The sequence below is a fragment of the Cetorhinus maximus genome, chromosome 18 (genome assembly GCF_964194155.1).
Source record: "Cetorhinus maximus chromosome 18, sCetMax3.hap1.1, whole genome shotgun sequence".
Lineage (NCBI taxonomy): Eukaryota > Metazoa > Chordata > Chondrichthyes > Lamniformes > Cetorhinidae > Cetorhinus > Cetorhinus maximus.
The window spans coordinates 99433714-99448176 of NC_135896.1; the positions used below are offsets into that span (position 1 = coordinate 99433714).

General features: G+C 41.5%; 1 protein-coding gene across 1 annotated transcript in view; it reads right to left on the reverse strand.

Moving 5' to 3' along the window:
- The window catches only part of stxbp6 (syntaxin binding protein 6 (amisyn)), a 263495-nt gene that overhangs the window by 81225 nt on the left and 167807 nt on the right, over positions 1-14463 (reverse strand). Inside the window, exon 3 of the mRNA XM_078563276.1 lies at positions 8792-8922. Within this exon, the coding sequence (XP_078419402.1) occupies positions 8792-8922 (131 nt within the window). The remainder of the gene's footprint in view (positions 1-8791; positions 8923-14463) is intronic.

A 14463-nucleotide genomic window follows, 5' to 3' on the forward strand; every position in this document is an offset into this window, starting at 1 on the left:
CTTCTAAAAAGTCCAATATTCATTGAGTCAGCTCACTGTACTGTTAAACTAGGAGATGACACAGCACAGACCATTTGTGCTAAAATTTGTCAGCAGTCTTTTCCATATCCAGGAACACAGTCAACGTGCACTTTTCTTGTTAAAAGTTTGAAGGATATACATTAGGAATGGTAGTAAGTTGCCCCTGGGGCTTATTCCTCTCCTGAGCACTGCTTGACATGAGGTGAAGTTAATTCCCTCAAGGTGATATTGGAGGCTGTGGTCAAAATCTCTTTCCAGCAGTTTAACAGGCAGATGGAATTGTAATCACTGGGATCCCGGGAGTCTGTGCCTGGCTCATGGGAAAATGTGAGCACAGCAGATTTCAAAGCAGAAAAGAGAATGTACCCCAAAAGATGTAATGTTGTAACGCCCCACAAGGGTCAATGCTTGAACAAGTAATTTTCTGTGTATAGCAGTGTGGGGAGACGGCTGATGATTTGAAGCTCCTGTACTCCTCATTTTGCAGATGTGCACTTACTGCTTGTTCTAAGCCTTCACATCAAACATACTTGTCATCAATTCCATTTCAGTATTTTCCATTCTCTTCCATCACTGAATATTAAGATTCCTCAGTTTCGGTTTCAGCAGCATTGCATTGGAGATGAGGTTTTTTTTGGGGGGTTGTAGGTTATGATCACAGTTTAGTAGGGGCTCAAGAGCAATGGCTTATCAGGCACGTTCAGCTGTGACAGACACATCGGTCTATATGTGCTATGTTGAGCGTTGGAAAATGACAGATGACAGGGACGCATTGCGGGATGTTTGGTTTGGAAGAATACCAACCGGTTTCACTTTATCTCAGGGTGAAATAACTGAAAGAGAAGCTGAACTTGATCTGCTTAGCGGAGGAGTGAGGAGTTGGGATGGTTTTTAATAATAGTTAACATAGGGTCACCGCTTGTTGCGAATTTCACTGTTGCTATGAAGTCAGACTTCTGCTAGGTATTTTCATTAAAGGTTTTCTGATTGTCAGCTACCACTGCATTTTTGTTTGTCCAGTTTTATTTCTGGTTGAATGTGAGTCCAGAAGGCATTTTCAATTTGTTGTTTCTGACTTTAAATGTATGCTTCAGTGCGTAGTTGCCATTGTGTAATTTTCATGTATAAGTATGATTTGTATTTACTTTTTCTTTTAAATGTAGTGACTCCAAGCACAAATTTCCAGTCACAGTATGTTCTGCTCGATTTAACAGCTCTCAGGAAGCCACAGCCACTATTTATTTTAAGAAAGAAATTCAAGGGTTTTGTTTAGTCACTGCCACACAACATTAGCTTCTGCCCCACGGTTTTCAATTTGTCATGCAACCGTAGGCATTTTTTTTATTTGTTCATGGGATGTGAGCAAACTTGTAAGGCCAGCTTTTGAAGTCAGTGTGGTGTAGGTACACCCACTGTGCTGTTAGGAAGAAAGTTCCAGGATTTTGACCCAGTGACAGTGAAGGAACAGTGATATAGTTCAAAGTCAGTATGGTGTATGGCTTGGAGGGGAACTTGCAGGAGATCATGTTCCCATGCATCTATTGTCCTTGTCCTTCTCGATGGTAGTGCGTTGGAAGGTGCTGTCAAAGGAACTTCGTCAAGTTGCTGTTGTGCATCCTGTAGATAGGGTTCCACTCATCCAGGCAAGTGGTGAGTATTCTGTCACACTCCTAACTTGTGCCTTGTAGATAGTGGACAGGCTTTGAGGAGACAGGAGCCGAGTTACTTGCTGCAGAATTACCAACCTCAGACCTGCTCGAGGCCCTGTGACTGTAAACTCCAAACAATAGGGGAAAAGTTGGCCAAGACACTGGCAAAATCCATCACTGCTGTTTGCTAATGAAGGTCAGAACAATCAAGTATATTTTTTCAGTATTGCAGTCTTTGTAGGCTCTCAGAATCCAATCATAAAAACTTAAGAATTAGAAGCAGAGGTAAGTGATTGGGCCCCTTGTGCCTGTTCCACCATTCAATAACATTATACCTCCATTCCACGTTCTCACCATATCCATTTCACGGAGGATTTGGTTCCTGGAATCAGCTGACCCTTATCAGAATAAACCTTCGCAAACTCCAGATGTTAAAATATGTGGACTGGGTCATAAACCCTGGGCAATCCTTGGCAAATTCCCAATTTTCCTAACTTCAAGTTTTCCAACTTGGAGTGGCAACAGACATGGAGGCAGTGGTAGAGAAAAAGCACACTAATACAAAAGCAAAATACTGTGGATGCTGGAAATCTGAAATACAAATGAGAAATGCTGGAAATACTCAGCAGGTCAGGCAGCAACTGTGTAGAGAAACAATTCTGATGAAAGGTCATCGACCTGAAATGTTAACTCTCTCTCTCCACAAATGCTGCCTGACCTGCTGAGTAGAGAAAGAAAAGGCTGGGGAAGGGATCATGGGCTGAAGTAAATAACGGAGGGTTAGCATTAGATCAGGTCAGGTTATAAAGAGCTCAAAAGTAAATGAGAGCTAGGCAGCTAGTAATTGTTGCAGGAATATTGTCTTCTAGACATAAAAATATCCAATGATTCTTATGGGATCTTCATCTTTTGCAGTTGGAGGTTCTAGATTTTTGTGGGTTCATATGTGACCCATCCAGTTGCTGTACCAAGCGCATTCTGCTCTAAAAGTTTGGACTTTCAATATTTAGTCAGTTTGGTGAAATAGTCATAAAAACACCACAGAATTCTTTGATATTTTCAATCTGAGGTCTTATTGCGTCAGTGATCTGTACAAACCACAAAGATTCCTGCCGAGCGTTTCTATTAGTTTGCGCCATTTTGTCAGCAGAAATTTCCCAAACCAGCAAAAAAGTTGTATTTACCTGGGTGATCCAGTTAACTTTCTGTTCAATGGTAACACCAGGATTTTGATGATGGGGGATTCAGCGATGGTAATGCTGTTAAACATCATGGGGAGATTGTTAGGGTCTCTCATCGGGGATGGTCATTACCTGGCACTTAAGTGTCAAATAACACTTGCACCACAGATCAGCCAAATCCTGACTGTTGTCTGTGTCATACTGCATGTGGGTATGGACTGCATACTTATCTAAGGAGTTGTGAACGATACTGAACACTGTGCAATCATCAGCAAACATTCCTGCTTCTGTCCTTATGTTGGAGGGAAGATCATTGATGATGCTTCGGCCTAGGACGCTACCATCACCTTGTCCCAACCAATCTATCTCACACAGATGCAGCTGTCTAAGACGTATTGTCAGGAGTGACCACCACACAGTCTTTGTCGAGACAAAGTCCTGTCTTAACACTGAGGATACTCTCCATCATGTTGTGCGACACTACCACCAACGCAAGGGACAGATCCAGCGGCTCAAAACCGAGCATCCATGAAGTGTTCTGGGCCATGAGCAGCATAATTGCATTCAATCACAATCAGTGATCTCATGGCCTGGCATCCCTCACTCTACCATTAACATCAAGCCAGGGAATCAACCCTAGTTCAGTGAGGAGTGCAGGAGCATACCAGAAGCAGCACCATACATAACTAAAGTGAGGTTCCAACCTGAAATCACAACTCAGGACTACACGCATGCTAAATAGTGGAAACACTATGTAATAAACAGAGCTAAGCATTCTACAACCAACAATCAGATCAAGCTTTGCAGTCTTACCGCAACCAGTCATGAATGGTGGTGGACAATTAAACAGCTAACCGGTGGCAACGACTCCAAAAATATTTCCAATCTCAAAAGATGGCGGCTAGCCTAGCATAGTTCAAAAGACAAGGTTGAAGTTGTTGCAACCATCTTCTGCCAGAGGTGCCCAAGGGATGATCCTTCTCAACCTCCTCCTGAGGTCTCCAGCATCACAGATGCCGGTCTGCAGCTAATTCAACTCATTCCACCTGATATCAAAAAGTGGCTGATGACACTGGGGGAGATGGTGGCATAGTGGGAATGTCACTGGACTAGTAATCCCAAGGCCTAGGCTAATCCTCTGGGGCTATGGGTTCAAATCTTACTATGGCAGCTGGTGGAATTTATATTCAAAGAATTAGATCTGGAATTGTAAACTACAAATATTGGGTTTTTTTTTTAAAAGCAACAACAAAAAAAAAAAAATCGAATTCACTAATGTGCTTTAGGGAAGGAAATCTGCCATCCTTACCCTGTCTGGCCTACAGAATGAGCGAAACAGAAGTTTTCTGGTTCCACACCAGTTGTAGTTTAGTGTTGTGTTCTATGAACATCAGGAAATGCAGTGACCTGAGGGAGGAACTAAGACTTTATGTTACTGTTAGATCTTTCAAAATGATTGAATTTTGAAATTGACCATCTCCTCTGCTACTGGCAGGTAGGAAATGTCAATGTTAAAACCTATATCTACAAGATAGAGGGAAATATACACATGGTAATCCTCCTCATTTTAATTATGCTTTTTTAATGAAAAAAGTAAATTGAATTTTGAAAGCAAAAAACCCCACTTTGGGGCATACAGGTAGAAATGACGGTAAACAAGGGAAGCAGATTTAATGTTCAGGGGCCCCTGGCCTCTCACCATCTTCCTTTGCAGAGACCAAGTGGGCGTATGGTAGAGGGAATGATAGATGGAGAATGTGGTGAGAGTAACAGAGCAAGGCGATGAAAGAATGCATGGGCCGAATGAGTAGTATAAAGGAGAAGAGGTAGGGATACTGATGGGATAGAAAGGAGGTAGGAAGACAAGGAGATGGTGGGAAAAAGGATTGGGTAAGAAGGCCATCGGAGGTGAGGGAGGATGCATAAGTGTTTGGTGAGATGGAAAAGAAGTTGCTGAGAGCCATCTTTTCCCAGCCACACCTGTTGGTGACCCCTTTTCAAACCACACCAACTTCTAGTTGACAGAAAAGACAGCCAAACCAGACAGAGAGAAACAGAGAGTTAAGGGAAGACAAAGGAGCAGGCACAGCAGAAGGGGCAGAAACAAGTTAAAAAAAGTGATCATATTCTCCAGCCACCATAGGAGGCTTAAGCTGCTGAATAAATACAAGGGCAGAATGTATGACTTGGAAAAGTAGAGTGAATTACATCTGCACACCCTAAAACAACTATGTCCTGCATTATAACCTTGCTTCACCTGGTCTCAACTCCACTTGTACAATGCCACAATTGGTTATCAATATAAAATAAACCAAGTCATTACTTCAAATGAATCAGCAAGTATGATCAGTTGACATCAGTAAATTTAGAACAAACATCAGGAAAAATGTCTTTGCTCATTGAGAGATAAATCTATCAGGTAAGGGAACAAAAACAAAAACATAGGTGGCATTGAAAATATAGTTAGATGCCATGATGGGAGATTCTATATATTGGAGGAATGACCTTCCAAGATGAGTGGCCTTTTCTTGCATTACATTGTGGTTCTAAATAATTGAATAGGTTTTCCATTGTGTTGTCAGTAAATGCTGACATAATATTTCAAGTTCAATTAAATTCAAAGTTAGCAAAATCTGAGGATTTAAGTGGTTTATGCAATGAACAAAAATGTAATCCATGCTTGCCCAATTTAAGAAACCAGTGTGAGTTATTTTGTCCATTGACAAGGGGGGTCAAAGGTTATCAGGGGTAGGTGGCAACGTGGAGTGGGGCCATGAGATCAGTCATAATCGTACTGATTGGCAGAGCAGACTCGACAGGCCTAATGGCCTACTCCTGTTCCTAACTCGTATGTTCATATTTTCCTTTCCAAACCTTATATCTGTTCAACCTTTCGTTAATCCTTAGAATGACTAGCACATTGGGCAACTTGAAAACTCTTAAAACAAGCTTTGCACTGATTTGAATGATCCTGAATACAAGTATCTGCATTTTAATATTCCAACTGATGAACACATGACCTCCAAAAACAATTGAGAGTCTAAAAGCTGCATGTTTGACAACTAATATAGTTAGATACAAAGGCAAGTGACACAAGGTGGCAGGCTGAAAGGTTGTTTGCTGACCAGCATTGCCCAATGAGAGGCTGGGCATCAACAAAGTTAAATGTTTGTCTTGAAGGGTGATAAATGGAGGTTGGGACACAAATATAAGGTTCACTTCCTGAAAAGAGTGGTAACATTATGAAACACAATTTCCAATGATATCAATAGAAAGTCAAATAGGTTTTCAGAAAGTGATAGATTTAGCGGGATTATTAAGCAACAGTTTCATACAATTGCACTCATGATCCCAGAACTACGTAAAGAACTATTTCCAGTCCTTAAAATACACAATTCCCAGCCTGGGTTTTACACTTGGGTGGAACGTTTGCAAAAGAATACGATTTCTGTTTACCAACCTTTTGAAGGAAATATAATTCTCTTTAAAACACATCACAGTTTTGAGAAAACACAATTTTGCTGCTTGCATGATGTAGCCAAGGTGAAATTGGTTCCAGCTGTTTTTACATATTTATTTTCAGGGTGTGGTTCATGCTGACAAGGTTGCATTTTATTACCTGGTTGTCCTGAGGTAGTGGTGGTGGACCTTTTCCTTGAACTACTGCAGACCTTGTGATGTCAATGCTCCCAGGTGTTCACACAATCACAGCATTCTACAGGACAAGGGATTCGTTCTGCCCAACATGCCTATGCTGACACTTTGAAAAAGCTGTTCAATTTGTCCCACACCCTCACTTCCAAATTAGCATTATTTAAAGAATTCCAGGATACTGACCCAACAATGAAGAATGAACAGCAATATATGCCCAAGACACAGCAAAGTGACTTAGAAGGGAAGTAACATTTCACTTGCATTTCCCTTTAGTCTACTGCATTCGTTGCTCCCAATGCGGTCTCCTCTACATTGGAGAGACCAAACGTAAACTGGGCGACCGCTTTGCAGAACACCTGCGGTCTGTCCGCAAGAAAGACCCAAACCTCCCTGTCGTTTGCCATTTTAACACTCCACCCTGCTCTCTTGCCCACGTGTCTGTCCTTGGCTTGCTTCATTGTTCCAGTGAAGCCCAACGCAAACTGGAGGAATAGCACCTCATCTTCCGACTAGGCACTTTACAGCCTTCTGGACTGAATATTGAATTCAACAACTTTAGATCTTGAACTCCCTCCTCCATCCCCACCCCCTTTCCATTTCTTCCCCCTCCCTTTTGTTTTTTCCAATAATTTATATAGATTTTTCTTTTCCCACCTATTTCCATTAATTTTAAATCTATACCTGTAATGCCCTCAGTCTTTCGACCCCACCCCCACTAGAGCTGTACCTTGAGTGTCCTGCCATCGATTCTTAATTAGCACATTCTCTTAGATATCACCACCTTCAACACCTCTTTGTTCCTTTATCTGTGACATCTTTTGATTATCTGCTCCTATCACTGCTTGCTTGTCCCTACAACCACCCACCCCACCCGCCCCCCAACCTTAAACCAGCTTATATTTCACCCCTCTCCTATTTTTACTCAGTTCTGTTGAAGGGTCATGAGGACTCGAAACATCAACTCTTCTCTTCTCCACTGATGCTGCGAGACCTGAGTTTTTCCAGGTAATTCTGTTTTTGTTTTGGATTTCCAGCATCCGCAGTAGTTTTTTGTTTTTATGACTTAGAAGGGAGCTTGGAAGTGATGGTGATGTAACCATATTGGTGCTTATCATTCATGCTTGCAGAGATCCTGGGCTGGAATGAGCTGACATATTTATGTTGTTGAAGTATAGTGTGGAGATAGTAGATACTGGAGGCACAGTATGTTAACAGCAGAAGAACTGGATGTTGAATTCGTTGGCATGCATGCTGATCAAGTAAACTGCTTTTCCTGAATGGTGCTGGGGTTTTTCAGTGGAGTTACTGATGAAGTAGCTGAAGATGTTTGAGTCAAAGGTGCATGTCTGAGGAGCTCCTGCAGTGATTTCCTGGGCTGTAATGAGTAGCCTTTAAGAACCATGACCATTTTCTGATGATGCCATGGAAGGAGTTTCCCTTTGGCTCAACAATCTCAGTTTTTGTAGAGCTCCTTGGTGTCTTGGTATTATAAGTAGCTACTCTCAGCTCTCTTCTGGCCCTCAGTTCCGATGTCCAAATTTGGATCAAGGCTGTGTCGGTTCTGGGACTGAATAGTTCTGGCAAAACCACTGGTGTACAGGTAATTGATGAATAGATATTGCTTGTTGGCATTATTGATGACTCCTTCCATCACTTTGCTGACAATTGAGAAGAGGCTGTTAAGGCAGTAATTGGTTGGGTTAAATTTATCCTTTTTAGGTGAATAGGAGACGCCTGGGCTATCTGCCACATTGTCGAGCAGATTTCAGTATCATAACTGTACTGGAACAGTTCATCTAGGAGCATAGCTAGCACTGGTGCACAGGTCTGCAACCCTACAGTCAGGATGTTGTATCCAATGCACTCAGCTCCTTCAAAGTGTAATGTGGGGTAAACTGAATCAGCTGGGTATGAGCAACTATGATGGTGGGGGCATCAGGCAGAGACTGAGGAGAGATCTCCACGCTTCTTGTGTCCCTGGCAAAGTCAGTGGCCCCATTAAGTATAGAATAAATGACATAAGGCCATCATATTTCATTTATACGTATTTCCAATGCTTACCACAATAAGTGTGGGCAATAAACCTTTGCATGTCAAAAACTTCTGGCAGAAAACATGTTTTTGTGGTATAAGGGTTTTGATTTATACTCCAGATGTAGCACTATCAATCGAATGAACAACAATATACGTTACAACTTGCCTTCATAAGCAGACTATAGAAATTTCTTGAAACACTAGCTTTGTATTAATGCACTGCCCTTCTTTTATTTGCTTCACCAGACTCACCCTATTGGGGTCTATACCGTTCGCTTGTCGAAGCTGCTCAAGCATCCACTGTGACCTTCTCACAAAAGATGATGACCCTTCAAACTGCTTGACCTTGGTAATGGAAACCAGTGCTGGCTTCTTATTGGTCACTGCAATGAAGAAGAATACAAGTCACTCACATCCTGACAGAAATGCAAAAAGATTTCAGTTAACCTGTCCATACCTAGATAGTAACACTTTGACTGCAATAAGTTACAGTAACTAAATTATTTTTCAGTGATATGCCAGCATACAACTCCTTTATCACCCGTCCTTCATTCATGGTTTCCAGGCACAATTAGGTCTTTTATACTTACTCCTCTTTACACAGTTCAACATCATTAACTGCCTTATCCTTTTGAAGTGTCTCCTCTGTATGGCCCACCTCTGTAGCACAGCCCAAACAAAATCCCTCTCCTGTCTGTTTTAATGCCATTAAAGGTAATGGCTTTTTGCGGCACCCTCATACAATTACATCAGCTCTGTCCAAGGCTCCATCTTTGACATCCTTACTTTTCTTGTAGGCTTAAGGTCAATTTTCAATGTTATACTGGCAACATTCTGTCTGTAGTCCAGGCTCTTTGGTCGCACTGGTGCTATCTGACTGCTTAGCTCGATAAAAATAATTTCCTTCAATTCAACATTAGCAAGAAGTTATAATTACCTTGATTTGACTCCCTTCCACATGATATTCTGATCATTCCCTCTTTCCCTCCCGAGTGCCGTGCTCCAACTCCCCCAACAGACCCCAAGCTTCTTCAGTTACTTATGTGTTCGGTTCCCAGCCAGAGCTCTGAATCTTGATAAACAACTTGGCCCTTACTTCTGGCAGTTCCTCCGACTCAGCCCATCAATGTGTAACCTCAATGTGCTGATTGAACCGCACATTCTTACCACCAAGATAACTGGCAAATAATTCTGCAAGCATCACCTGCCTCTTGCCTTGAAATATTTATTCATGCCTTAGTCACCTCTACTTAGTTTGCTCCCAAGTTCGACCGTTAGAAATCATGATTCATCCAAAAGTCCAGCTCCAGTCCTTTTCCTGCACTAAATCTTGTTCCCTTTATTGCACCACACTTACCAATCTTCACCTGTTTTGTTCTTCTACATATCAATTTCAAGGTCCTTGTCACTATCTTAAGTCAGTCGCAAATTATGGCAAATGCTGTCTTTGGAGAAAGCTGCCCACAAAGATTTAGCAATCTCGATGGGCATGGATTTCACCTTTCCTGGTGTTAATTTCACTCCATGTCAACTATAGGAGATTTTCAGTGTCCAGCACCAGTGATGTCATCAAGCAGGTTCAGTAGCCAATCACATTGAAGAAATCTCACAGACAATAAACCAGGAGCTAAAAGCTACTGATTATCCTTCACTTATTAATCATCTTACAGGGAGCAAAGTAAAGTTTGAGATATACATGTGATTAAGGAAGGAGCTGAAAGAATGTAAACTTTTTAAAAAATTAAAAATCTAAGAATTTTATTATGGAATGAAGAAACTTGACATTCCACAAATAAAAGTAGTTTTTAGGGACCAGAGAGGTTGTTCAGCAGCGATTATGGACCTGGTGCACCTTTACAAACCCAGTTACACAGCTAAGGGTTTTTACTGAGAGGTTAAAAGCGTAAAAAGTGGAATTTCACCTCAAATCAAATAACTTGCACAGGCTGCAACTGTGCAATCCGTGGAGGAGCAAGGAATCACTGACAGCAACTCCTGGGTTTGTGTGTTTAAGTGAGCATGTGCAAATGCCATAAGTTACTGTCAGTTTCACTGGTTCATGACAGTGAACATTAACAGTTTTGCCATCATTACAACTACATCCTTTTCATATGCAAGGCCCCTACACTTTTAATTCCAGCTCTTCCTCTTCACCAACCACAAACACTTTCTGCTCCACTTGTGGCTACAGAATCTTCAATTGCTCAGTGCGGAGTGCTAAAGCATTCCACTTAAGTCTCTTCACCTTGCAACCTCTCTCCTTTCCTTCAAAGGTCTGCTCAAAATCTATATCTTCAATCTTGTCTTTGGTCATTAATCCTAGTTTCTCCATTTTCCAGTGCCCAGTTATATTCCACCTTTGCAACATTACAATCCATTGAAGGATACCATGCAAGTGTACAAGCTTTTGTTATAATTCTGATATTACTTCCTGATCCCAGCTTTAGCTTGGCATGAGATGGGACTTTAATTGATTTTGGAATATTTCAGGAATGAACATTCTAAAAGGAACTATATTTGCTTTAAAAATGAGCTATATTATGTTTTGATGAAAGGTCCAACTCAGTTTCTCTCTCCACAGATACTGCCAGATCTGCTGAATGTTTCCAACATTTTTTGTTTTTATTTCAGATTTCCAACATCTGCAGTATTTACTTTGTTATATTATGTTCACTCCTGTGGTCTGCGTTTGATGTATTTCTTCACAGCATATGACAGCCCAACAAGCATTCTTAAATTATACCATGCTATAATACAGCACTCAATTAGAAATTTTTGTACTGAAGAGAAAACAGAGTAGGAAAGCAATAGAATGAACTACAGAAAATAAGGGAAAATAAAATTAGTAAAATAAAACAGGTATAATATAGTATATTAAAATGAGGCAGCAAAATGGATTTTAAGGTTTTGTATGTGTATTCCAGTCACTGTAGGAGGCAAATTGCTAAATATTATATTTTTTATTAAGGAAAATTAGCATGCCAGATATTTCAGCAGAGCTATAATTAAATGGTTCAAGCTCCTATGTTGGATTCTCAAATTTCAGAAGGCCATGTGACATTTCAGCTGCATCCAGAGACAGAATTATCCATTCAGTATTGCTGTTTTAATTCTGGTCTTTTTGTACAATGGTAATTACCACTTGAAATTACTGTGTCATTGAGACTTGGTAAAATTCCCATTTTACTGCCTTGAAATGTCACCAGCACATCTTGCACCAATTGTTATTGTACCTATAATGCTCCTTCATGACAATGAGTGGCAGATAGTCAGAACGACTTCAGAGCTTTGGAAATTAGTTTCTAAAAAAAAACTAAACTAAGGAGTCTGTTAGTAAACTAGATTTAGAGCAAAACTGTCATCACCAAATATATTTGCATTTTGTCATCTACATGTTTAAGATCTTCCATCTTGAACTAAAATACTACACAGACCATTGAAACTCTTGCATAACCTTATAACACGAACATACAGATTAGGAACGGTAGGCCATTCGGCCCCTTGAGCAATTTGATCAATCTGTGGCCCCAATTCCACATTCCTGCCTACTCCATATCTTTAACTCCTTTGTTAGTCAAGAATCTCGCTAACTCTGCCGTAAAAATATTCAATGGCCCTGTCTCCACCGCTCACTGGGGAAGAAAATTCCACAGACTAACAACCCTCAGAAAAAAATTCTCCTCACCTTGATCTTAAATGGGAGATCTTGGTTTAAAACTGGTGTCCTCTAGTTCTTGTCTTTCCGAGCAGGAGAAACATCCTTTCAGCATCCACCCTATCAAGTATCCTCAGGATCTTCTTATATGTTTCAATAAGATCACCTCTCATTCTTCTAAACACCAATGGGTAAGGTCCAGCCTGTCCAACATTTCCTCATAAGATAACCCCTTCATCCCAGAAATCAGCTGAGTGATCGCCATCTCTGAACTGCTTCTAATGCAATTATGTCCTTTCTTAAATAAGGAGACCAAAACCATTCACAGTACTCTTAATGTGCTCTCACCAATGCCCTGTACAACTGTAGCAAAACTTCCCTACTTTTATATTCCAGTCCCCTTGCAATAAATGACAACATTCCGTTTGCCTTCTTAATCATTTGCTGTACCTGCATCGCCCTCACTACACTGTCCCCATTCCCACTACATTCCGATTAACTTCCTCTGCTTGAATGGCTTCCTGTACGCTGGTGCATGGCTAGTTTGCTCATCCACCCTGCATCCCTCGCTTTAGTCCACATAAGCTGCAAGAACCTTGAACCTGTTGGACAATTGCAAGGCTCCTCCACTTCTACCTTCTCAATCCCCATACCTGCCTCACTCATAGTCACACCTTCCTGTCCCTGACCACAGACCAAATCAGAGGACATACAGGGAAACATACATAGAAACTAGGAGCAGGAGGAGGCCATTTGACCCTTCGAGCCGGCTCCGCCATTCATTATGAGCATGGCTGATCATCCAACTCAATAGCCTGCTCTTGCTTTCTCCCCATATCTTTCGATCCCTTTTGCTCCAAGAGCTATATCTAACTCCTTCTTGAAAGCATACAATGTTTTGGCCTCAACTACTTTCTGTGGTAGTGAATTCCACAGGCTCACCACTCCCTGGGTGAAGAAATTTCTTCTCATCTCAGTCCTAAATGGTCTACCCTGTATCCTCAGACTGTGACCCCTGGTTCTGGACTCCCCCACCATCGGGAACATCCTTCCTGCATCTACCTTGTCTAGTCGTTAGAATTTTATAGGTTTCAATGAGATCCCCCCTCATTCTTCTGAACTCCAGCGAATATAATCCTAACTGACTCAATCTCTCCTCATATGTCAGTCCCACCATCCCAGGAATCAGTCTGGTAAACCTTCGCTGCACTCCCTCTATAGCAAGTATATCCTTCCTCAGATAAGGAGACCAAAACTGAACACAATATTCCAGGTGTGGTCTCACCAAGGCCCTGTATAATTGCAGCAAGACATCCCTGTTCCTGTACTCGAATCCTCTGGCTATGAAGGCCAACATACCATTTGCCTTCTTTACCGCCTGCTGCACCTGCATGCTTACCTTCAGCGACTGGTGTACAAGGACACCCAGGTCTCGTTGCACATTCCCCTCTCTCAATTTAGAGCCATTCAGATAATAATCTGCCTTCTTGTTTTTGCTACCAAGTGGATAACCTCACATTTATCCACATTATACTGCATCTGCCATGCATTTGCCCACTCACACAGCTTGTCCAAATCACACTGAAGCATCTCTGCATCCTCCTCACAGCTCAACCTCCCACCCACCTTTGTGTCATCTGCAAATTTGGAGATATTACATTTAGTTCCCTCATTTAAATCATTAATATGTATTGTAAACAGCTGGGGTCCCAGCACTGATCCCTGCGGTACCCCACTAGTAACTGCCTGCCATTCGGAAAAAGACCCGTTTATTCTTACCCTGTTTCCTGTCTGTCAACCAGTTTTCTATGCATCTCAATACACTACCCACAATCCCATGCACTTTAATTTTACACGCCAATCTCTTATGTGGGACTTTGTCGGAAGCCTTCTGAAAGTCCAAATAAACCACATCCACTGGATCCCCTTCATCAACTCTACCAGTTACATCCTCAAAAAATTCCAGTAGATTTGTCAAGCATGATTTCCCTTTCATAAATCCATGCTGACTCTGTCCGATTCTGCCACTGTTTTCCAAGTGCTCAGCTATTAAATCTTTTATAATGGACTCTAGAATTTTCCCCACTACTGACGTCAGGCTGACTGGTCTATAATTCCCTGTTTTCTCTCTGCCTCCCTTTTTAAATAGTGGGGTTACATTAGCTACCCTCCAATCTGTAGGAACTGTTCCAGAGTCTATAGAATCTCGGAAGATGACCAGCAATGCATCCACTATTTCTAGGGCCACTTCCTTAAGTGCTCTGGGATG